The sequence below is a fragment of the Halichoerus grypus genome, chromosome 13 (assembly GCF_964656455.1).
Source record: "Halichoerus grypus chromosome 13, mHalGry1.hap1.1, whole genome shotgun sequence".
Classification (NCBI taxonomy): domain Eukaryota; kingdom Metazoa; phylum Chordata; class Mammalia; order Carnivora; family Phocidae; genus Halichoerus; species Halichoerus grypus.
In genome coordinates, this window is record NC_135724.1 from 87,797,183 (window position 1) to 87,822,735 (window position 25,553).

Below are 25,553 nucleotides of genomic sequence, written 5' to 3' on the forward strand. Positions count from 1 at the left end.
ATTGAGAATAGAGATTACTTAAAAAAAAAAAAAATTTTTTCTTTTTTTAAAATTCCTCCCCTGGGAAGTGTCTCAGTTTCAGTAAGAATCCCACCCGTCTCCTAGGAGACAGAGGACTGATCCTCAGGGTGAAAATGCAAATCCTGTCTGGGCTCTTCCGACTCCTCCATGAAGCGCCCCCTGACCTCCTGCCCCTGTAAGAAAAGACGTCCCCCTGCCCGGAACCGCCACGGCATGTCCTCGCTCTCCTCTCACGGCCATCCTGCTTTCAGCTCATCACCTATGTCTATCTTGTCCGTCTCTGCAAATGGCTGTATCCGCCTGAGTTACCCCCGTGGTGCCCTATACAGGACAAGGCTCATAGTCGGTGCTCAGGAAATGCCTGATGAATGTCCATGGCCATCTGATGAATGTCTGAGGTCTGTCCAACAGGCAGGCTGGCAACCAGTCTTGTTGGGTGGACAGGTCAGATGCCACAGGGCAGTGGGGGCCAGGGAGATCATGCCAGGACCCAGAGCCACTCACTACACCAAGTGTCCTTGAGCTTCCTCTAAGACGGCTGACTCCAGCCATCAGCGAATTGAGACTGTGAAACTCAGCGTGACAGGTGAAGACAGCCTGCAGCCGCCGTCCCTCTCCTTCTCTCCTTGGCTAGACTGGTCCTCCTGCCTCTTCCCACATCATCCTCACCTTCCCCAGTCAACCAAGATCCACAGGACGAGAGCCCTGAGAAAGAGATGCACCCTAGGCTCCCACCTGGAGCCCTAAGCCCTACCCTGTCGGGGGAGTCAGACCCAGGGCATGGCCCACCTAGAGCCCACACCTGAAAAGCCCCAGGAGGGCACGGCTACTAACCCTCACACCCACCAAAGTCAGGAGTATACCCCCAAACAGAGGACACCGGCCCTTTGCACATGCTGTTCCTTCCTCTGCGATGCCCTTCTCTGTCCTTTCCCTGTTATCTCCATCAGGGAACAACTGGGGTCATCTCAAACATCCTTCCCCTGAAAAGCCTTCCTCAGCTGTTTGGGCTGGCTGGCTGCTCGCACTCCATGCTCCTGCAGCACGAGGAACACCCGTCCAATTACGTACTTTATCACATGCCATTTACAAGTCCTGTCATCTAGGCCAGAGGTGCTCCAAATGTAGTTCGGGGACTTCTAGGGATCCTCAAGATGCTTTCGGGGAGATCATGAGGTCAAAACGATTTTCACACTAAAACTAAGATAAGGAGCGCTGGGTAGCTCAGTCGTTTAAGCGTCTGCCTTTGGCTCAGGTTATGGTCCCTTGGTCCTGGGATCGAGCCCAGCGTCTGGCTCCCTGCTCAGCGGGGAGCCTGCTTCTCCCTCTCCTCCTTGCTCATGCTCTCTCGGTATCTCTCTCTCTCAAATAAATAAAAATAAAATCTTATTGGGGCGCCTGGGTGGCTCAGTTGGTTAAGTGTCTGCCTTTGGCTCAGGTTGTGATCCCAGGGTCCTGGGATCAAGCCCCGCATCGGGCTCCCTCTTCAGCCGGGAGCCTGCTTCTCTCTCTGCCCCTCCCCTGCCCAGCTCGTGCTCTCTCTCTCTTTCTCTGTCTGAAATAAATAAATAAAATCTAAAAAAATAAAATAAATAAATAAATAATAAAGTAAAATCTTATTTTAAAAAGTAATAAAATAAAATAAATAAAACTAAGATAATATTTGCCCTTTCTACTCGCATTCTCTACTAGTAGAGAAACGAGAAACCACATGGCATGCAAAATCACCACAGCTGAATGCAAGAGCAGATATGAGAATCCAGCCATCTTCTATTAAGCCAGACATCAACAACAACAAAAATTTGCAAAAATGTGAAATGCCAGGGCGCCTGTGTGGTGCAGTCTGTTAAGCATCCGACTCCTGGTTTCGGCTCAGGTCATGATCTCAGGATCCTGGAATCGAGCCCTGTGTCGGACTCCACACTCATCGCAGAGTATGCTTGGGACTGTCTCTCCCTCTCCCTCTGCTCCTCCCCACCATGCTCTCTCTTTACCTCTCTCTAAAATAAATAAATATTTTTTAAAAAATAAAATGTAAAACGCCACTCTTCTTAAAATTTTTTCAGAAAATATACTTATTTTTCATAAAAATATATTGTTATATAATGGGATTGTTATTTTTAAATGAATTAATAAATAATTTTTAAACTTCTCAGTTTTAAATCTTAATATGGCAAATAATAATAAATACAACCCACATATGCAAAACTTTTTTGGGGCCTTCAATAATTTTGAAGGACATAAAGGAATCCTGAGACCAAAAACTGTGAGAACTGCGGATCTAGAACAGGGGATGGCAAATATAGCATGCAAGCCAAATCTGGCCCTCTGCCTGTTTTTTGCAAATAAAGTTTTATTAGAACACAGCCATGCCCATTTGTTTACATGCATATGGCTGCTTTTGTGCTAAAACCACATATATATATAGAGAGAGAGAGAGAGAGAGAACCAGCTCCAAAGACAAAAATGGATAAAGGGCAAGTCTCGGTATCCCTCTGGCCTTCAATTTTTTTATCTGTAAAATGGGAATAATAAATAGTCTTAGGGAAGGGTGAGGATAACATGAAAGAACAGGGGTGAAGAAACCTGGAGCAATAAATACTACTTAGCTCTGCAACAGCTGTTTAACATGGTATGGCTCTCCCTAGAAACTAGTGGTGCAGCATTTGGGTAATAACAGAGCTGGGCCTGGACAATCACCATGCTTGCCTCCCTCCTCCCTGTCCCGCTAGCTCACCTCCACCAGCTTCACCACATTGGGGTGGTCTAGCTTCTTGAGGATGGCGATTTCCTGGTACACCTGCTCAATGGGGCCCCTAGGCTGGATGCAGCCTCCAGGGGCTGGCCGAGTGCCTCGGGGCGGGGGGCGACCTGGAGGAGACACAGACCATCCCAAGGTCAGGGCAAAAAGCTTTTCCTCTGCAAATGGGGGGGCAATGCAAGTGAGGGGGTCTCGGCAGGGCTGGAGTGGCTGATGCCACCAGGGGCTATAAGTAGCTTGCTCCTCTCATCTGTCTCTTCTGCTGCTGAAAATCAGTGAGGCTGGAAACCCAGCCCCCTTGCTCAGCTTTCTGTCCCCTCCTTCCCACACCATACCCCAGGCCATAGTGACAGGAGTCTTCGAGGCCTCTACCCGGGCACTCTGCAGGGGACACCATTCAGTGGGATCTTCTTTGTCGTGCCCCAGCCCTGCACCTAAGAACAAAGGCCTGGCCCACCAAACTCACGTGGAAAGCCCGCCTGTCGGATCAGCTTCTTTTTGGACAGCACCTTCATCGCCTATGGGAGAAAAGACCCCACATCTCGGTTAAAATGGAGAGGAAGGAGGAGGGAGAGTTCCCTCCACTCCTAGGCCGGCCAAAGCTCTTGGCTTCCTGGCAGCCTCAGGACAATGTAGTGAGTGCTTCGTCATCAGAGTGGGTCAAGCAGCTGCGGGTGGCCTGGGGGCTGGACTGCCAGGGTCCCCCCAGCCCTGAGGGTGCTTCTGAGGTTCCTGGTCCTCTTTCCTAGCTGGGACCACAAGCCTTGGGACTTGATACAAGTGAATCAAGACACTAGTGAGCTGGAGTGATGGACGAGGGACAGGCTGTTCTACACATGGGGAAACTGAGGCTCAGGTGTTATGTCACTTGGCCAAGGACACACAGTTGGCAGATGGGAGAGCCAGAATTTGAACCCACACTGGACTGACCCCAAAGCCTCAGCTACAAGGGCAATTTGTCTCACTACCACCTGGTTCTTGGTGCTATGAAGGATGTAGAAATGGTAGACCAGAGTGAGGCTATGAGACATTTACTGAATTTACACATTTTCTTTCTGAGCCAATCACTTTGCCTCCCCATTTCCACATCCATATAATGGGAACACCACTTCCTTCCTAATGCACGAAATGAAATGACCTAAGAATAAAATGAGACAACAGCGAAGAAAATCTTCCAGGAAACCAAGTTCTGGAAAGGAGGCTTTTGCTTTGGACAATGGTGAGGGCAGGGAAGGGGATGTGGATACTCACGTAATAGGTATTGTCATTTTCATTGTAGGCCAACTTGACCACACCATAGGAGCCCTGGATAAAGGGAGATGCCCATGACATACTATCCAGAAGTTACAATCTGCAAAATGAGGACCCTAATACAGGGGCTGCAAACCAGTGGCCAAATGGCCAAATCTGCTCTGCAATTACATTTTATTGCATCTGCAGTTTTTAGAAAGTTTGAATTAGCTGCCAACATTTAAAAACAGAAAGATCAGATATAAAATCTAAAATCTCAGCTTCTTTTGAAAAAAATCAGATCTGTCCATTATGGACCCATAATCATTTCTACATGTTAACAGTTTGCCACAGTCCTCACCACTCCCTACTGCCTTAGACCTAGCATGCTTTGCTCATTTATATTATTCACTTGCTTTCTACTGGCATTTGAGTTTTTGACCCCTGCAAAGATATTGCCCATTGGCTGAAATAAAAGCAAAAATAGATGTGAGAGTACCTTAGAGGGGGAAAAAAAACCACTAATGTTGGTGATATGGAATTCCCTCAAAGCTGTCTGAGCTTTTGTGGAAACACATCAATATTATGATGTAGAAAGACAATAAACCAGATGGACCACTGATGACAAAACCCTCCCCCACAATCTCGCCTCCAAGGACTTCTTCCCACTCCCAGCTCTAGCGGGTTCCCTCCACTGTATCTGAGACATTCTTGGTAGATGCAGAAAACCAGCCTGGCTCCTGGGATATTTACCTTTCCAATTTCATCCTTCAGCGTGTACTGATTCAGCTGTACACAATCCTGGAAAGTTAAGTAGAAACACACAGTATATGAATTGTAAGTTTGCACCTCAATACGTTTTTCACAAAACAAACTCATGAACCAGGACCCAAATCAGGAAAGAGAATTTTCCCAGCCCCCTAGAAGCATCTCCCAGGGTGACCACTACGCTGACTTCTAACAGCAGAGTTTTTGTACATTGCAAAAAGGTGATCATACAGTATGTACTCTTTTAATACCCATTTTTTTTAAGATTGTATTTATTTTTGACAGAGAGAGAGTGTACAAGCAGGGGAAGCAGCAGGCAGAGGGAGAGGCAGGAGCAGGCTCTCCGCTCAACAAGGAGCCCGATGTGGGGCTCAATCCCAGGACCCTGGGATCATGACCTGAGCCGAAGGCAGACGCTTAACCATCTGAGCCACCCAGGCACCCCCTTAATACCCATTTTTAAGAGGTGTTCCCAAAATGTTGATTTTAAATTAAACAAGTAATCCTATCTAAGGACTATGCTGTCCTATAAAAACATAAAGTGACATAAAGTAGAGAATATCTGACCGTGAGGCTGACAATGGTTTCTTAACGGTTTCTCAAAGGTTCTTTTTGTACAAAAGTACAAGATATAAAAGGCAACAAGTGATAAACTGGATTTCATCAAAATTAAAACCTTTGCTCTTTGAAAAAAAAAAAAAACAAAAAAAAAACTTTTGCTCTTCGAGACACTCACTATTAAGGAAACAAAAGGTAAGCCACAGCCTGAGAGAAACTATTTGCAACACATCGGACTGGCATCCAGACAGATAAAGAACTCTTATAACTCATTAATAACAACACCCTCATCTTAAAAATGAAGATATACAAATGATCAGTAAGCACATGAAAAGAGGCTCAAAATAAAAAAGGAGGCTCAACATCATGAATCATGGGGGAAATGTAAATTAAAACCACACCCATTAGCTTGGCTAAAATCCAAGACTGACCATACCAAGTGTTGTCAGAATAATGTAGGGCATGGAGAAGCTTTGCACACTGCTGGTAGGAATTTAAAATGGTGCAGCCTCTTCGGAAAACAGTTGGGCAGTTTCTTAACAAACACCTCCTCCAGGACATAGCCATTCTGCTCCTAGCTGTTCATCTAAGAGGTGTGAAAACTCGTGTCCGTGCAAAGACTTGCAGACAAATGTTCGAAAGAGCTTCATGTGTAATAGTCAAAACACTGGAAACAACTCAAACGCCCACTGACAGATAAACAGTGGTCAACAAACAGTGGTCCGTTGCAGACAACGGAGTGCTAGTTAGCCGTAAAAAGGAAGCATGCAACAACACGGACAAATCTCGAAATCATCATGCCGTCAAAGAAGCTAAGCCCAAAAAAGAGTACATACTAGATGATTCCACTTACATAAAGTTCTTGAACTTGCAAACTAATCTACAATGCTAAAAAGCAGGTCAGCGGTTACCTGGGAAAGGGGAAGAAGGGGGAGGATGTGCCGTCGGGTGTGTGGGGAAGGTTTGTGATCTCGACTGGGGCCATGGTTTCACAGACGTATGCATATATCAGCACTGATCATATTGTACACTTGAAATATGTGCACTTTGTTTTACTTCAATTATACCTCAACATATTAGGGAGGAAATGTTAGGTGATACAAGAAGTAAAACTGGGAAAAGAAACATGATAGAAAACAACACTTCCAGTGTTACAGATAAGCCCAACACTTCCCTTGAACCCCCCATCCCAATTCTAACCCTTTCCCCGAACCTTGACATCGGTTTGGTGCATAAACTTCCAGGCCTTTCTCTATGTAAATGCACGCATACATGCACCTGTTGAAAATACAGAGCATCGTTTTGGGATGGGGTTTGGGATGCAAAAATGATGTCACACTAGATCATTTCTCTCTCAACGTCACTGGAGACAGTTACATGTCTGAGTGTACACACCGACCTGTGTCTTTTGACCTGCTGTAGAGCACTCCTCGGCTCACAGAGCCCTCCCTTCACCACTAGGTTGCTTCCTCTGTTTCTTTCCAGTGTTGATTTTATTCCCATGAGTCCTAGAGGGATGTGACAGGCTGAAGTGGGGCCCTGCAGAGTTGTCCTAAGGGGTCTCACTGCCCCTAATCTAAGCCCCAAACGCTGCTGAATTCATCTTCCAGATTCCACTCTGATCCCATCAGGGATCAGATGCTTCCAGGGTCAAGTCCTGACTCCACTCCTCTGACCTTGGCAGAGTCACCTAATTGCCAACGAAATACCAGGCTCCCCTTTCTTCCTTATAAATGGATAGCTGGGTGGCAATGTCCCAGGCTGGAAAACTGCATTTCCCAGCCTCTCTTACAGCTAGGGGTGGCCACATTGTCTATGTTCTGGGTAGCAGGAGTAGGCAGAAGTTGTTGGGTAGAGTTTCCAGGAAAAAGGACTGACTGAGACAGCAGATGACTTTTGCTCTTCTTCCCTATTCCTTCTTCCTGTCTGGAATGAAGCTGTGAGGGCTACAGTCACAGCAGCCATCTTGAGACCATGAGGTTTTAAGGACAACAACAACAACAACAGGACCACCACACAGGTCCCAAAAGCCTACCTCCAGATTTATTTTACATGATAAATAAGCCCTATTGTGTTAAAGCCACTTCTGTGGTGAAGGGCGGTGTGTCTCTATTTCTCTAGGCTGACTCAACTCTAACTGAAATAAACCCAAACTCTCCCTCTAGCCCTGTTGCCGCAGTGCTCCCCACATGGGCCCTTTTCTTCAGCTAGCTGAACCCCTGATTACCCTTCCCCCCACACCCTGACTTCTACCCCTGGGCCTTTGCTCACACTGTGCATTCCCCTGCAGTGAACTCTCTGTGTGTACCCATCTCCAATTATGAAAATCCTACCTAGCCCTCAAAATATAGTTAAATACCGGCCCCTTTAGAAAGCCATTCTTGATATCCATGCTTCTCCCAATTAAATTCATTCATTCCCTCAACAAATATTTTTGTGTTCCTACTATGTGCACTGGGTGCTGGGAACATGATGATGACAGGACTGTTCCTTCTGAGCTTACATTCTAGCTGGGGAGACAGGCCAAAAACAACTCAACAGACACACAGATAATCAGATGGTGATGGGTGTTGCATCAACAGGGCGACAGGGGAGAGGGGCTGGGGGCTGAGGCTGCTTACAGAGGGTGGTCTGAGAGGCCCTTCAGAGGAGGAGACATTTGAGTTGGGAGACAGCCCTGCAAAGACAGGGGGGCCGGAAGGGGGGTCCAAGCACAGAGGACAGCAGGGGTAAAGGCCTAATGGAGGGAATGAGCGTGAATATCTGAGGAATACAAAGAAGGCAATGTGGATGGAGCCCTGTGAGCCGGCAGCAGAAAGGCAGGAGATGGGGCGGGAGAGGGGGCAGGGGCAGATGGCTCAGGCCCAGTGTGCCCTAGTGGTGCTCTGAGTTCTAACCTACCTCCCGCAAGTTTTCAGTAAGGATCAAATGAGAAATACACACCGAGGGCTGAGAGCCGTGCCTGGTGCCCTGCTGCTGGGCCGGGAGGCTTCTCACTGACCGCCAGCCCCGCACAACTCCATCCACCAGTGCCTGCATCTCGGCTGGACGCTCTCTGTGGCCCCAGAGCTGCTGTGCCCACTCTCAGGGCAGGTCACCTGCCCCCAGAAGCCCCCACCAGCAACTGCCAGGAGTTGGTATGAAAGGCCCAGCTCCCTTGGCCCTCGGGCCGGATAACTCTGAGGTACAGGACTTTCTACACTGTCAAACAGGGTTCCCCAGAGATGGAGCCCCCGTTGCGCATGGCGGCAACCAGTTCCCTCGGGCACCCTTGTAGACCTCCTTCTCTTCCCCCCCACTTCCCACCCCCACCTGGGTTTCCTAGGGTCACGTCCCAAACGGACGCCACCTAACAGAGGACCGCGCGGGCTCGGCCAGCTCACACACCTGCATGCCAGTGATGGAGACATGGTGGGACTCCACGGTGGGCCGCCGGGGCAGCCGCGGCGAGGACTGCGGGGAGCCCACCGGCGAGTGGGGCAGGGCCGCGTAGACGCAGCGTCCGTTCGCATCCAGCTGGGACCGCTCCTGCAGGGAGAGCTTGCGACTGCACAGCTGGGGCCGGGCCTGGGGCCCGGAGGCGGAGGCGTCGAGGGGTCCCTCTCGGCCATCGGCCTCCTGGGGCCGGTCCCGGGCCGGGCCGCGGTCCACTGCGCAGCCCGGCTCACACTCGGTGACCACGATGAAGGACTCCATGCCCAGCCGGATGCTCAGGGACGAGAGGCCCTGCAGGGCCTCACAGGGCTTCTGGCCTTCGCTGCCGCTGCCGCCGCCGCCCCCCAGCTCATCCTGGAGGGCGGCCGGGTCGCTGCTGGGCTGGCTAGAGACGCATGATGACATGGTGCGCACGCCCGGGCACTCCCATCCGGCAGCAGGGCCACCTGCGGAAAGAGGGAGGGTCAGCCGCCCGCTGCGGGCAGGGCAGGGGAAGCGGGCTGCCCCCGGGCACCGCGGGGACCTCCTTCCCGCCTCCAGTGGGCAGCCTTAAAAAATCTTGGGAAACATGATGTGATAATGATCTTAAGTCCATACAGAAGAGCCTACTCCACATTTCCTTATTTGAAAAGCCCCTCCTCACACACAGACGAAATCCAAACTCCATCTCTGTAGGAACCAAGTATGAGAAAACCCCAAAATAGAGTAAGCCTGCCCCCTACAGAGGCGGCAGCTACTTCCAGCTCAAGCCGCTTGTTGCTAAACTGGGATTTGGGCCTAGATTGCCTGTTTCCCCCCACCCCACCACCACCACCACTTTTTTTTTTTTTTTACCTATTTATTATTTCATGTTTTCCTAGTTCAGCACGCTAGCTGGTGCCTGCCAGGCAAAAGGCAAACATGAAGTGGAAAGGTTGACATCGGAGCACCTGGCTGGCTCAGCTGGTAGAGCATGCAACTCTTGATCTCAGGGTCGTGAGTTCAAGCCCCACAATAGGAGTGAAAAGAAAAAAAATGTTGACATCAAATAGTTCTTTGAGGGGTTCCTCAAAAAGCCTAGACGGAGAATGACCACATGACCCAGCAAGTGTTTCTAGGTACACACCTGAATAGCACTATTCCCCATAGCCAAAAGGGAAAACAACCTACATGTCCATCAACAGCTGAATGGATAAGCAGAATGTGGTCTAACCACACAATGGAGTATTATTCAGCCATTAAAGGAATAAAGTACTGACACCTGCTACAGTCCGAATGAGCCTCAAAAACATCATGCTAAGTGAAGGAAGCCAGACCCCAAAGATCATGTATGTATAATTCTCTTTAACTGAAATTTCTAGAATAGGCAAATCCATAGAAACAGAAAGTATATTAGTCGTTGCCTAGGACTGAGGAGGTGTTGGGGAGAATGGGAGTGACTGCTAATGGGTACGGGTCTCCTGGGGTGATGAACATGTTCTGGAATTAAACAGACGTGGTGACGGCACAAAACTGTCAATGTACTAAGTGCTGCTGAAGTGTTCATTTTTAAGCGGCGAAGTTCATGTTATGTGAATTAAGAAAAAAAAAAAGTTGGCACTTCCTTAGACTGTCAATTCCTTCCATCTCTGGGACAGATCATTAACCTTTGGTTCACGTGTTTGACAAATTCTGCTGGACAAATGTCACAGGTGCCACTAGGATTCAGGGAGTACATCCTAATGGTGGCAGCTCCAGACTGATCACCCACATCACAAAGGTGCCAGGCAAACAGTGGTGCTGAGTAGAGAGATTTTATGAATGAATAAAAGGGTATCTCTTTATGACACTGTGTGGCAGTGAGGGGATAGGGAGGAAGGTGCAGATGGGAGCAGAAAGCCAGTGTGCTTCCTGGAGGAGTTGGGTGAGGGGCAGACAAATGCCACTTGCCTTCTTGGGATAGTCCTGTAAGAAGTATTTATGGAACAGCTTGGTTCTGTGTCCGGCAATCTGGACAGTAACCTAGGTGGATGGGGTCCGTGCTCTTGTGGAGGAGGGAAAGATCAATGGGAAAAGCATTAACAAAATCACTGCAGCATCCTAGGTACAGTTTATGAACAAGGAGTTCACGGTAAAAGAGTGACAAAGAAAGCCATCATGGGACGAGATGCTCAGCCTCAGCTAGAGTAAGAGAAGGGCAAATTTAAACTACAATGAAATGGTCTGGTGGGTCCTCAAAAAGTTAATTGCAGAATGACCACAGGATCCAGCAATTCCTTTCCCAGGTATGTACCCAGGAGAATTAAGTAGGGATCCAAATAGCCACAAATACACCCTTGCTCCTGACAGCACTATGCACAGTCAAAAGGTGGAAACAACCCAAGTGTCCATCAACTGTGAATGGATAAAAGAATGTGCTCTATCCATATGATAGAGTATTATTCAGCCATAAAAAGGAATAAAGTTCCAACACCTGCTACACCCATGGATGAACTCTGAAAACATGCTAAGTGAAACAAGCCAAATATTAAAGGACAAATACCGTATGATTGCAATTATATGAGGGACCTAGAATAGACATCATACAGACAGAAGAGAGAGGGTACCTCTCTCCTCGGGGAGAGAGGAACAGGGAGTCACTGTTTAAGGGGTACAGAGTTCAGGGCGCCTGGGTGGCTCAGTTGGTTAAGCGTCTGCCTTCGGCTCAGGTCATGATCCCGGGGTCCTGGGATCGAGTCCTGCATCGGGCTCCCTGCTCAGCGGGGAGCCTGCCTCTCCCTCTACCTCTCCCACTCCCCCCTGCTTATGTTCCCTCTCTCTCAGTCAAATAAATAAATAAAATCTTAAAAAAAAAAGGGGGGGGGTACAGAGTTCAGTGTGGAGTGACGAAAAAGTCCTGGAAAATAGACAATGGTGATGGTTGAACAAGACTGTGAACGTCATTAATGCCACTGAGCCGTACACCTAAAAATGGTGAAAGTGGTAAATTTTGTGTTATGTATATCTTACCAAAATTAAGAAAATAGTAATAATAATAAAACTATAAGGAATTACTACTTTTTCAACTATCAGATTGACAACGACGAAAAGTATCATCATAGCACTATTTTGGTGAGGCTATGGGTGGCATGAATTGGTACCATCCTCATGAAAGGAAACTCACCAATATCTGACAAAATTCCAAATGCACATACCTTTGACTTAGCAATTCCACACCTGAGTATTTATCCCACAGAAGACAACCTCACACATATAAAAAATGATGTATTTTGATAGTGTGGTTTGAAATGACCATCCACAGGGGACTGAGTAAATAAGATTAGGTACATGTATCCCAGGAGAAAACCATGCCTTTATTTTAAAAGAGGTGACTCTACACAGCCTGATAGGAATTAGCTCTAAGGCACACTGTTACATGGACAAAACCAAAGCATTAGTATGTTGCTGTTTCGGCACAGAGGGAAAAAGGCCATACATGTGAAGTAACTGTATATGCAACAGCATATTTCCGAAAAGATATACAAGAAAATGGTTAGGGGCGCCTGGGTGGCTCAGTCGTTAAGCGTCTGCCTTCGGCCCAGGTCATGGTCCCGGGGTCCTGGGATCGAGCCCCGCATCGGGCTCCCTGCTCCACGGGAAGCCTGCTTCTCCCTCTCCCACTCCCCCTGCTTGTGTTCCCTCTCTCGCTGTGTCTCTCTCTGTCAAATAAATAAATAAAATCTTAAAAAAAAAAAAAAAAAGAAAGAAAGAAAATGGTTAACAGTGGCCTCCAGAGAAAACAAGTGGTTGGCAGAAGTAGGGGGACAGGGTGGGAAGGACTAACTTTCCACTGGGTACCATGTGCAAATAGTAACTCTTCAGAAATGAATTCTTTTTTTTTTAACATTTTATTTTTGGGGCACGTGGGTGGCTCAGTCAGTTAAGCATCTGCCTTCAGCTCAGGTCATGATCCTAGGGTCCTGGGATCAAGCCCCCTGTCGGGCTCCCTGCTCAGTGGGGGGTCTGCCCCTCCACCTGCTCCTGCGTGTGTGTGTGTGCGTGCGCGCGCGCATATACGTGCCCCCCCTCAAATAAATGGATAAAATTAAAAAAAAAAAAAAAAGATTTTATTTTTAAGTAATCTCTACACTCAACGTGGGGCTCGAACTCACAACCCTGAGATCAAGAGTCGCTCGCTCTACCGACTGAGCCAGCCAGGCGCCCCCAGAAGTGAATTCTTAAAAGAAAGAAGGTAACTGTAACCATGGTAGGAGTTAGGATAATAAACCTAGAGGGCTGAGGCAAGAGGAGGAGGAGGAGACAGCTGGTCCCACTCCTATTCCTCTCCCACCCTTACTGTGTCTGAGAAAGAAATCATGAAGTGTGTTCCTGGCTGTGTGTCCCGATCACTGAAAGAATCCAACCCAAGTTCAAGGTTCTCTGCGGCCCAGCTTGTTATGTTACACATCCCCCAAGAAAGGAAAAGCAGGGCCCTTGAAGCTCCATTGCTTGGACTAGCCACATACAAATGACGTAGCCTCCCTCAGCCTCAGTTTTCTTATCTATAAAATGGGCATTCACCCAACAGTCATGAGGATTACATGAGCTAAGCACGCAGTATCATGTCTGGTACGTGGTTACATGCTCAAAAAGCTATTCTTTCAACAATTACCTATCGAATGCCTACTACCTGCCAGGCTGGGTTCCAGAATGTTCCTATGAGGTACTGATGTCCAAGCCAGCCAACCTGCTCTCGTGTGGGTTCCACCGCTCTGGCCACAGGGGCTGCCACCCCCAGGGCAGGGGGGCAGCTCCAGTGGCCTGTCCTCCCTCCCAGAGCCGCCTCTGACAGGGCTGCAGAGTTCCTGAAAAGAAAACTAGTCTGGCAGCACCTGAGAAAGTTAATGGAGAATTTTTTTCTTGCCAAGAAAAAAACAATTGCTTATCGATCTTCACTCCAGGCCAAGGACACCAAGCCATGCGCCCCCAGGAAAGCTGCTTTTAATCAGTCTCCTTGACAAGCTGGCGTCTGGCCAGGGCCTTGGCCCTTGAGGTCTGGAGGAGGCAGGACGGAAATGAAGGCTTCTGTGCTGGAGGGGCAAGTGTGTCCAGGTCTCAGGAAAGACGGCCCAGACCTCAGTGCCTCAGGACCACCTGGAGCCCCCTGGTCTCCAGCGAGGCTTGACAGGCAAGACGGCCATTCCGCCTGAGGGGAGGGCAATCTTCCACCACTAACCCCTACAGAGTCCAAGCCAGGGTTCCGATGGTTCTGGGGCCATAGACCCTACAAGGTCACAGGCTCCATAAGGATTTGATGAAACCTATCAACACTCTGCCCAGGAGGACAAAAAAAAAAAATCATACAAAGACAATGGTTTGCATAACAACAGCAATAGCTAAAAACCAACTGAGCACTTACCATGCACCAAGCATGGCTAACCATTCCATCTGGGTCATTTGATCCCCACAGGCCCTCTGCAAGGGAGGGACAGCTGAGCATGCCATTGGGGGGTTGGGGGGCCCCTTTCTGCAAAACTGCTTGGGTTTGACAAAAACGCCAAGAGCCCTCTCCCCAGAGCCCCTCCTGTGTCCTCTCCCTTCCCCTGAAGGCTCCCCCATCCCCCCAGGGCTGGCAGCCCCAAGCTCCCCCACCTCTCACAGGGTGGCTCAACAGAACAACCAGACCCTTCCTGAAGCAGATGGACCAGGCTCCGGGCCAGGATGAAGGGAAGTGCTCCTTCCTCTGCCAGGAAGCCAAGGGGTGCCAACCTCTAGGAAGCGCGTTCCCATTTCCTAGGGGCTGTTTCCAACCTGCGCCTGCTCCCCAAATGCAGAGGCACCACACGAGCCCAGCCAGTAAGCAGCCAGCAAGTGTGCCAGGGACATACCCCAACCCAAGACACACCGTGCAAGGGGTTCCCCGAGCTCCCAGGCACCACGGGATAGCAAAGGGGCCCCAGGTAGCTGCAAGGATGCTGCCAATGCCAGGGACGATGTCCTCCCTGGGATAACAGGCTTGGCCAGACACATCCTCTTTTACGTGGGTAAACTGAGGCCCAGGGAGGTCCTAAAGGAAATTCACTCACACATCTGTTCCTTTAGGTAATTACTGAGGACCTACTATGTGTCGGGTAAAGAAAACAGATGTGATTTCTTAAAAGTAGGTACATGGGGCGCCTGGGTGGCTCTGTCATTTCAGTGTCTGACTCTCGGTTTCCGCTCAGGTCATGATCTCAGGGTAGTGAGATCAAGCCCCTCATTGGATCTGTGCTCAGTGGGGAGTCTGCTTGAGATTCTCTCCCTCTCCTTCTGCCCCTCCCCCTGCTTGCACTCACGCTTTCACTCGCGATCCCTCTCTCTCTCTTTCCCTCCCTCTCTGTAAAATAAATAAAAATAAAATCTTTAAAAAAAAAAAAAGGAGGTACACAAATGACTGTAGAAGTGAGGAGGAACCAGGACGAGATAAAGGGGAAGACAGGGGAGATGCCTGGACGGCTCAGCTGCTTAAGCTACCCAGTCTTGATTTTGGCTCAAGTCATGATCTCAGGGTCCTGGGACTGAGCCCCACATTGGGCTCCATGCTCAGGGGAGTCTGCTTGAGGGTTCTCTCTCTCTCCCCTAGTGCCCCTCTCCCTGCTCACACTCTCTCTCTCAAAAAATACATTAATTAATTTTTAAAAAAAAGAGAGACAGAACAGAGGGTCCCACTTTAGATCGGAATGGGGGACGGGTCAAGGAAGGCCTCACTTGAGGAAATTATATTTAGGCTGAGACCTACAGGGTGCGTAGGTGTTGAGGGGGCAGGAACTTGTTCTAGGAGAAGTGAGCTTCTGAGAAGGCCCCGAGGCAGGAAAGATGTGGGAGAGTGGAGAGAACAGAAAGAAGCACCACCCCCTCCTCCCCAGACTGGAGGCATGTGAGTGTGAGCGTGAGTGCACGGACGGGGTGCGGAAAGGAAGCTGGAGGGGCTGGAGCACAAGAGCTTTGTAGGAAGTTGATGGAGAACACAAAGGGCAACCCAGGGCAGAGTTCCAGGGACCCCACTAGGCACCTGTTATAGATTGAATTGTGCCCCCCCCAAAAAAAGATATGCTGGAGTCATAACCCTGGGACCTCAGAATGTAACTTGATTTGGAACAGATGGTCTTTACAGAGGTCATCAAATTACAGTGAGGTCACTAGGGTGGGTCCTAATCAAATATGACTGGTGTCCTTATAAAACGGGGAAAATCTGGACCCAGAGACAAACCCACACAGGGAAGAACACATGGGAACGTGGAAGCAGAGATCTGGTGCTACCCCGTCGAGCCAAGGAATGCCAAAGATGGCCAGCAAGCCAGCAGAAGCCGGGAGGGAGCTGGATCGAGGGCTTCTGGCCTCCACAACTGTGAAACAATACAGTTCTGCTGGTGAAGCCCCCCAGTCTGTGCTTCGTGGTCACAGCAGTTAGCCCGAGCAAACTAACACAGCTCCCGCCCACCCAGAGCAGCCGGCTGCCTCCGAGGCCACGATTCAGAGGTGTTTCCCAACAGGAGCGGAGACCTGGGGGGCTCGGCGGGAGTGGCCGACACAGGGCTAAGGTTTGATGCCAGCAGGAACACTCCAGATTCCAGCCCTGGCCCAGCCAAACAGTCTTATCAGTTCAGTGACACCAACCCTTACAAATGTCTCTCCTTGAGCACTCTTTGTTTGGAGGCATGGAAACGGACTGTCTCCCCAGAGACAAAGGCCCCCCCCTTGGCAGACGGCAGGAGGGATAATGCCCGTTTTAGCTTAGCGTGCACAGACCCCGTCCCCATCACAGTCCCGAGAGCAAAAGGGTGGCAAATGGTGACTCTCGGGTGACAACTGGCCACCAACGTATTTTGCTTGGCCTACCCTGTGTCTAAAACTATTTGAATGAGAAGTCAAAGCCGGGACATTTCAGATAAAAGGCAAAATTTCCAGAGTCTCTGGAGGTGCTGGACACCCCAACAGCACTGGGCCTGTATTCTCGCCTGGCAACAGCTCACTGCAGCTTCGGACAGCAGATACAGTTGCCCGCATGCCACAGTCCTCGCCGCCCCCCCTTGCCTCCCCAACACCGAGGGCAGGCCGAGTGCACGTCACACGCCCGCCCCCTTTCTCCACAGCTCCTGCCCTGTCTCACCCCTCCAGGCCCTGCTTGGACATGCGTCGGATGTCAGTGCTAGATAAGGGCACACATCGAGGGTCACCTCCTCCAACCATTTCAAGTCACCAATGAGAAAATGAACGTTTAGGAAGATTTACTGATTTGCCCCAAGTTAAGCGGTGGTTCCACAGGAAAAGCTAAAATTGGTCTGAGTTTTTTGAGAAGGGGCTAAAAATTACAAGTACAGCCTTGCAAGGTCCACATATTACATCCTAAATAAAGTCCAGGCTGGGCAAAATCTCTAGCAAAGGGGAGCACACAGCCCATTCCTCTGACTTCCTAAGACCTCAACCTGCTTGAGAGGGGAGTATGAAGACATGGGGTCCTAGGGTGGTCAGAAAAGAAATGCATAGGATTTGGGAGTGGAGACATCACCCTGACTTAACTTGTGAGAGCCGTGGCTTTGCCTTTCTTGTTTACTGATCAACTCCAGGACCTAGAACTTTCCAGAACACTGCTGGCACTCAGTAAATATTGGCTTGAGGCCGTTGTTTTTATCACTCATCCCAAGGCTGCTCAGAAGTTTTCTTCAGCTGGCTTAGAATCTATGTTCCTTTAGTCTAGTAACAGCAGCTTGCTTTACATCTGGGAAACCATTCTTTCTTGTGAAAGGTGACTCCATGGTGCTGTCTGTACCATCAACTTCAGAGACTCCCATATGACTTAAGCCTAGTCAATGAGGTATGAATTGCTCCGGTCAAGAGATTTGATTCAAGAGTAGATGTGTGACTCAAGTCAGACCACCAAGTCTCATTCTACGATTTGGCAGAAGTATTGAAAATGTCTCTTTCTGTGGAACTTGGAGCAAAAAGGATGTATTTCTAGAGTTATCAGGGGCTGGGGAAGAACCCTCCCTTAGAATGAAGTCGACAGAGAGAGAAGAGAGGCAATAGAAAGAGAAGAACTGAGGCCAGAGACACTGTTTGAGTACCTGGATCCAGCCATGCCTGAAGCCCACATACACCAGAAGCTTCTAACTACATGAGCCCATTTTTGCTTAAGTTAGTTTGTGATTGGTTTTCTGTCACTTATAACCAAGAGTCCTGACTAACAGAAGACACAGAACTGATTAACAGAAAAGCTTCTCCACTAAGCTTCCTGCCAGATCAACAGTTCCCTACACTGTAAGGCTCCCAACCAGGCTAAACTGCCAGGCAGCTGCAGGTCCCCTGGTGACCCAGACAGCCTTCACCTTGACAGTCAGGCAGAAACCAGAACTTCCAAAGTCTTTTTTTTTCTCTTTAATCTTTTTTTTTTTTTCTCTTTAATCTTAAAGGAAAAAAATCAAGGATAGGGAAAGGAAGGGCTAATGAACAGGACAGAGTGAAGGAAAGAAAGTGACCAGCACCTTTGATACAAGAAATGCGTCAGTGTAGCAGGGGCCATGATGGTGTTAGATGGCAGCCAGTCCTCTGGAGTTCTTGCCAAGTGCCAGGCACTATTCTGAGCACTCTGCATGTATCATCTCATTTAACTGTCAGAACAGCAGGGAAGAGGGAAGGAGAAGGGCCGTGGGTGGGCAAGGCAGGGGTGCCTGTGGATTCCAGGCTGGCCCCCTCTATCTCCTACTTGCCGGGCTGCAGAATGTTGGAGTCAGGTACGCTTATCATGCTTATTTCACTGGTGAGGACACTGAGGCAGAGAGTCCGAGGGACTTGCCCACAATCACACTAAACCAAAGGCTCCTGGAGAGGTGGGACATGGTGATCAAGTGAACGTCCCTTCTGCATACAGCAAAGGCTCCCCGAATGGAGGCTGTTGCCAGGAAAGCACTTCCACGGCTAACAAGTTCAAGTCCCTCACCTGGCTTGAATTTATATTAAAACAAAAATTTTTATCTCTAATCCCACCATGCTAAATTTACGCTCTTCATCTTCCCCTCTAACTCTTGTCCACATGCATCACTTTTCACAAGATTTAAATCGAAGTGTGCATAGAATTTCATGTCCTTGCTTACATGTGTCAGAAGAATTTGTGCACGCTCCCGAGGCTTTCATCTTCGGCGCAGGGCTGCAGACAGAGTCGCTGAGACCCAGGAAGGTGAGGTGACCTCCGCAAGGGAGCCTAGCAGGTCCAGGGCTAGGCCAGGGTGAGAACCAGGGGTCCTGACCCCTGCAGCCCCATGTCCCCTGGGGGCCACAACAGTTACTGAGCAAGAAGCTCAAGTGTCTTCCTCCGAGGCTATTGTTTGGTCAATAAGGAAGTATGGAGAGGGGGACCCCGTTCACACAGCCAAGCATCTAAAGCCAGGTGTGCCCCAGTGGCCCCCCATCTTGAAGAGGAGGAAGTGTCAGTGGGTGGGTGGGTGTGGAGCAGGTGTGGGGGTATCTGGAAAGGAGGTGGGAACCATCTTACTTCTTTCCCCCTCTCCCCCTGAATCTTTCACTGAACCAAAGGAAGAGGCAGGGAAACAACTGGAATTTCAGTTTGTAATGAAAAGAAGTAACAATTTGAAACAAATGAAAGAAATAACTGGGACTCCAACATTCTGCAGCCCGGCAAGTAGGAGATAGAGGGGGCCAGCCTGGAATCCACAGGCACCCCTGCCTTGCCCACCCACGGCCCTTCTCCTTCCCTCTTCCCTGCGGTTTGGAGGTGATGCTAAATCCAGTTCCCTCCCTCCGCAACCTCCAGCACAAAGCAACCCCAGCCAGGGGGACCAACCCTGTCCCCCACACCTGGACACAGAAGCTGGGAGATCTGTCTGAGATGAACTTAAATAAAATCTCTTTCCATCAGAAGCCTCAAAAGCAAAATCCTAACGCACTTGTAAAAACCCATAAGGGAGGTATTCTTTCTTCCACACCCTGCCCCCACCCAAACCACTGATTCCCCATTTAAACTTCTCCAGCAGAGGCTTATCTCAGACACCACCCACGATGCCCCTTCCCCCATCCACTCACCTCCTACCTCACGCCCCTGTGGGCAGAGGGGCCAGACCGTGGCCGGGGAGGGGTGAGGGGGCATCTCCTTGCAGGACCATCCTCTCTCCACTCCAGGTTGGGTTAAGCATTTTTATCTCTGCAACTGCCATCTCTCAACTATTTACAGAGCCAACGGGATAAAAAGAGACAACATAAAAATAGTTGCTCAGCAGCTTTCAGGATGGGGTGGGGGTGGGGGTACAACAGACTCTTGGAATTTTCTTTCTCTCCTTTTCAAAGGGGAAAATGCTAGAATTGTTTATCTCTTCCAGAGCACTCCCCAAGAGTTCAGAGACCACCCACCTGGGAGCTCTCCGGGGACAGGGACCACGTCCCAGCGTCCCTCAGCTCCCAGGACAGGGCTTGTCACCAGCCCCCCAAAAAGTGTGGGTTCAGTTCAGTGACATATCATCAGGGTTCCAGAGCCAGCGCTAAGTGAAACACGGCGCCTTGCTCTGCCCTGTTTCCATCCGGCCTTCCAAAACACATGAGCCAGTCAAAAAAACAAAACAAAACTTGGCTTTTCTCTATGCTTAAAATGTTTCATAATTGAAGAAAAAGTTCAGCAGCACCACTACCAACACGACAGAAACCGAAAACAAGGACAGCTGAAATCACTCCTTCCCAATTTTGGTCATTAACTTCCCCCCTGCAGGGAATGCCAGAGCCAGTGGTCTTCCCGACGAGCAACAGCACCCACCTCCTTTGAAATATAACCAACTTTTGGTTGTGTTGAGGAAGGGATCCAATCAGGGAAGAAAGAAAAAAATAATCACTTAAAATCTTATTTTTCAGAGAGCAAAACCATACCCTCCTGGAGAAAAGGGTTTCTATTCCATGAGAAAATGGGTATCATCTGCCAGCATATGGAGGCCAAGGGAGACTAGAGCGCTCAGGATTAGAAGGTAGGCCAGGAAACTAGACAGATCCCAGGGGCCAGGGCCTTGATTTTCTCATCTGTAAAATGGAGCCACTGCGGCCTAGCCAGAGGGTGGCTTTGGAGTCCATCTTCTATATGAAAGTTGGCTCACAGTCAATGCTCCCAAAGACCCTGTTCTCCCCTCCTCTCTGCGTTCCACCCACTCAGCTGTCAAACGGAAGGGGCTAAGGGGTGCTCTTTTCTGGGCTTCCTCCCAGGTCCGTGTTTGCTAGACTTCTGATTTCCTCCGCGGTAGGCATTTCTGGCTAAGCCGTTGGGAGGCTGCCCTGACTCCATGCCTGGCCACCGGGTTAGGGCTCCATCTGTCTGGTGAGGCTTTCTCTACTTTGTGGATTTACTCACCTGGAAAAAGTCTCACAAAATACATGCCAAGAGATGACATGAGGCCCTACATCTAACAAATCATCGTGACGGAAGAAATGGAACGGAAGGAAATCCACACTCTCCCTGAAAAATCACACGTGTCCCCCCGTGCATGGACCCTGGAGGCACTGGGCTTTGGAAGGAAGCAGGATTCTTGTGGCGGAGCTAGAGGGGGCAAGATGGAAGGAATCCTGAAAACCCTGTTCATGGGAACCGTTCCCCAACTGATTTCAGAGATCCTTCCTTCCACTACCCTCTCTCTGCAGAGTGACAAAATAATGTCTCATGCCCAGAGGTTTATTAATTGGGCGCTGAAGAGGCAGAGGAATGCACAAAGTGCATGGTATAAACAACCCAGTGTCCACCAGCTGATGAATGGATAAACAAAATGGGGTCTATCCATACAAGGGAATACTACTCAGCCATAGAAGAGAAACACAGAGATGTTCTACAGCATGGATGAACCTCGGGAAACATTTATCCTCCAAGAAAGAGAAGCCAGACGCGAAAGGTCACATATTAACAGGTCAACAAGGGAACAAACACATTCTGAAAGAAGAAAAGGCCATTCCAAGAGAGGAATGCAATTCCCTTCACTTCCAAGAAAGAAGGCGCAGAGATGAGGGAGAAGGCCAAGGCAGCAACCTGGAGCCTGGCATGCCTGAACCCCACGCCCCGGGCCTGTAACCCAAAGGGGAGGAGCTAACTGGGAGAGCACAATATCCGGGGAAAAATAGCAACACAAGGCCCTCTGACTCAAAGGACAATCTGAAATAGCATTTGCCCCAAATCTCCAGGACTGGAAAAGGAAATGAGAACTCTAGGCTTCCCATAGCTACCAGAAGGTGGCATGCAGAGAGGAAGGTTGCGAGTGACCCTAAACAAGTTATAGTACTTTGCCTCTCTGAGCCCTTCCATTAAATGAGTTCATGATGGGATGAGGATGACTCTGCAACCCACATTAAAATCTGAGCCAAAATGCCTTGAAAATAGGCTTGGCCTGCCCCACCCAGTTCCTCTTGAGAGAGGTCTCTCCCCACCCAGCAGCCCATCTTGGATCCAGGTTGAGGTTCTCAAGGAGGGAACTCTGAGTTAGTGCAGAAAGTTCCCTCTACTAGGTCAGACCCTTACCCTTCTACTCCCATGCAATCTCCTTTTATTTATTTTTTATTTATTTTTAGCCCATTACTCAAGGCTGAGCACAAACAACACCTCTTTCTGGGAGCCTCCTAGATTCATACCGGCCAGAAGAGATTTCTCCAGAAACTCCAAAGCCCTCTGCTTCCTTCATTCCTAGCATACTGATTCCTCCTGGTGTTTTTCAACAGGTGCCAGGACAATTCTTTGTGCCTGGCATGGATCTGGCCTGCTTGCCGGACATTTGGCATCCTTGGCTCCAACCCACCAAAGCCAGAAGTGCTCAGCATCACTTTGACAACCAAAAGTCACCAGGCACTTTTCCAAATGCTTGCCAGGAAGGTGGGACTGCCCTTGATGAGAGCTACTGCAGAGTTATTGGTGAATAATTTGGCTACTAGCCCACTAACAACCTGGGAGCAAAGACAAGTCATTAACCATCAGCAGCATGCCTGCTTAGATCTGTGTCCCCCTAAGCTGGCTTAGTAAACAATTTTGGGCCCCTCAAAAAGCTGAGGGCAGCCTTGCAAGGGACCCTGCTCTAGGAGAGGTGGTAAAGTGCATAGGCTCAAGGGCCTGACATGCCTGGGTTGGCTGTGTGACCCTGGACAAGCTGCTTAACCTCTCTGATCCCTCTATAGAATGAGGCTAACTCCTAGCAACACTGCAGGATTGTTTCCACCCTTGACCTCCTCATCTCTACAACGGGAATAAAAATCTCTGCCTCTAGGATTTTGGTAGGCATTAAATGAGATAATAAATGCAACACATAGCACAGTGTTTGGAGGCTCATCAAATGATGGCTATTACTTTTTATTACAAAAATACACTGTGCTCTCACTACAATAGCTGCTTTCCATATAAGAAGGGCTGATGATGAGCAATCTGGAAGGAGGTGCCAGGGCTCACCACGAAGCTGCATTTGCATAGCATGAACACTGTTTATTCTTAAATTGCATGTTTTTGTGGGGTGGTTTGGAAGGCGGGGGATCACTCCCCCAAAGCCCTCCCCTTGTTGCTGCCCCTACCTCCCCCTGAAAACATGGGAGCCTATGGGGACAGAGAGCTATCCTCTTCTCTCTCCCCTGGGGGCAGAGCTAGGCAAGGGGGTGTGGTAAATGACAATACCACTCTAGGGTACATGAAGTTTCTATCTCTGGGACTGTAGGGACTTCCAGATTGAGGAAGGTTAAAGTTACCTTTAAGGAAGTGGACACTACATGTCCCACCCCAGGCCAGCGAACCCCTCTCTTACTGAGGGCACTGAGTCCCCCGCCCCCTCCCCAAACGGCATCCCTCCGCCCCAACCTTCTGAGGGAGACAGGAGAGGCTAAAGTGCAACCTCCCCACAGCCAAGTGAGAGCAGCAGGGAGGCTGGCAGAGCTGTGAAAACACCCCGCTTCCCAAACTGGGCAGTGCGGGGGGGGGGGGGGGAGAGCCAGGAAGAGCTCGAGGCTGGATAGGGTGGCATTCCAGGCACCGAGACCCAATGCCTAGCGGGGCTGGGCCCAGACTCCCCGCGTCCCCAAGAGTCAAGCAGAGGGTGCCGGTGAAGGCACCTCTCTGCACTCACTGAGTGCTGCGGACCGGAGGTAAATTAGGTCAAAAGGACCAGCCAGCGAGGTTCCGGAGGGCGGAGGCAGAGGGCCAACTAAGGGAGGCAAAGGTCCCCAGGCCCCGCAACTGCTGATCCAGGGTCCTGCCGCCTGGTGTTGGTCCAACCCACCAGGGCCTGGGTTTGCCCCCAAGACAAGCAGGGTGCGGGGGTGGGGTGCTCAGAGTCCGGTGGCCCTCTCCTTCCCTGCACTCTGTAGCTTTCCCCACCTGTCAAACGCGAGAAGGTGGGCCTAGGCCGCCTCCAAGATCCTTGACTGCCCCGGCCCCGGGTGACATCGGTTCCAAACTCCGGGACCGCCCCTCCCACCCCCGGCCGGGCGCGGCCCAGCCAAGGAGGCCACCCCAAGGCCCCAGGCGCTCCGAGGACGCGGGGGAAGGGGCGCCGGGGGGCCGGGTCCCCCCACGTGGCGGGGCGTGGGGCGGCGCACGTGGGGTCCCCTCGGTGGAGGGAACCTGGGGCCGGCCTCAGGGCTTTGTCTTCAATCCCGGCAGCGGTCCCGCGCCCCGAGAAGGCGACGGCGCCCGGGGCTGCGGCGCTGCTTCCCCGGCCCGCGGCCCCGCTCCCGTCAGCTCACCTGGGCTCCGCGCCACCGCCGCCGCCTCCCGCGCTCTGCGCCCCCGGCTCGGCTCCGCTCGGCTCAGCGCGGCCGCGCGCTCCTCTCCGCGGCCCCGGCGGGCGCGCGGGGTTGGGGGGGCGGGGGCGGGAGGAGCCGCCCGGTCTCGGCTGGGGCGCGACGCCGCCGCGGGCTGCGCGAGGATTGGCCGCGGCCGCTGGAAACCCCGGCGCGGAGCCGCCCTCGGCGCGCCCCCGCCGGCTCGGCCCCGCGGCGGGGAGGGAGGGGAGGCGGGAGCCGGCGGAGGCGAAAGTAGCGGCGAGGCGGGGAAAAGGAGAAGAAAGGGGAGGAGGCGGAGGCGAGGGGAAGTGAGGCGGGGCTGGGAGCGGTCGGAGGAGGCCGCCGACCCGCTCGGAGGGGAGAGACTCGACGGGCGCCGGAGCGCGGGTTGCTGCGCGGCAACTTTGCCCCCGCCCGCGGCGCGCACCTGCCCCGGTTCTCCCCGCGGCGGCTGCGGCACCCTCCGGCAGGCAGGACGCGCCGGCAGCGCTCGCTTTGTTTGGCCAGACGCGAGGACTGCAGGGCGGCGGCTGAGTCGCGGAAAGTTCCCCAAGCCCGCGGGACAGCCGGGGTCCCGCCTAGCGGCCCGGCTGCCGTCCCGGGGCTGCTCCCTCTGCACCAGGCGCGGGGCGGTGGATGCGGCCTGGATTTCGGGTCACCACCCATTCGGGGAAACCCCTTTCCTCACCCGCTTCCCCACTGACCACTGCTCAGGGCCCGCCCTAAAGGCTGGGCAACGGTGTTCCTTTCCCACCCCCCACTCCACCCGGATGTACCAAACTGCACGAAACCCAATGAAGTTCTGGCTTTTCCCCAAGACTACTTAGATGCAAAAAAAAAAAAAAAAAAAAAAGACTACTTAGATGCTTTTTGTGGAATACATCATCTTCTTCACAAACATTCTACCCCTTTGGGGCGCCCTCCTTTGCTGGAGCCTTAAGAGTGTGTTTAGTCCCCCAGCTGGGTAACGGCACTGCAGGGGGAGGGAGAGAGGAGACCTCAAAGGCTGCCTGACCCGCCGACCTTAGGTGGTTTCGAAACGCAGTCCTGACCCAAAAGATACCCAGGGGATGTC

The 25,553-nt window shown here is 50.9% G+C and overlaps 1 protein-coding gene across 12 annotated transcripts in view; it reads right to left on the reverse strand.

The window, feature by feature from the left end:
* The window catches only part of CAMKK2 (calcium/calmodulin dependent protein kinase kinase 2), a 61,193-nt gene extending 36,618 nt beyond the window's left edge, over positions 1–24,575 (reverse strand). For 9 of the 12 annotated variants that reach the window (XM_036085112.2, XM_078061013.1, XM_036085120.2 and 6 more), the window contains exons 1-5: positions 8,726–9,219; positions 4,766–4,813; positions 4,034–4,087; positions 3,249–3,300; positions 2,759–2,892 (exon numbers count right to left, since the gene is read on the reverse strand). In XM_036085112.2, the coding sequence (XP_035941005.2) occupies positions 2,759–2,892; positions 3,249–3,300; positions 4,034–4,087; positions 4,766–4,813; positions 8,726–9,178 (741 nt within the window). In that variant the 5' untranslated portion in view covers positions 9,179–9,219. Of the gene's footprint in view, positions 1–2,758; positions 2,893–3,248; positions 3,301–4,033; positions 4,088–4,765; positions 4,814–6,551; positions 6,588–8,725; positions 9,220–19,786; positions 19,925–24,439 lie in introns of those variants that run through there. The other 3 variants (XM_078061012.1, XM_078061015.1, XM_078061016.1) reach the window with 3 other exon arrangements.
* Positions 24,576–25,553: the final 978 nt, after the last annotated feature.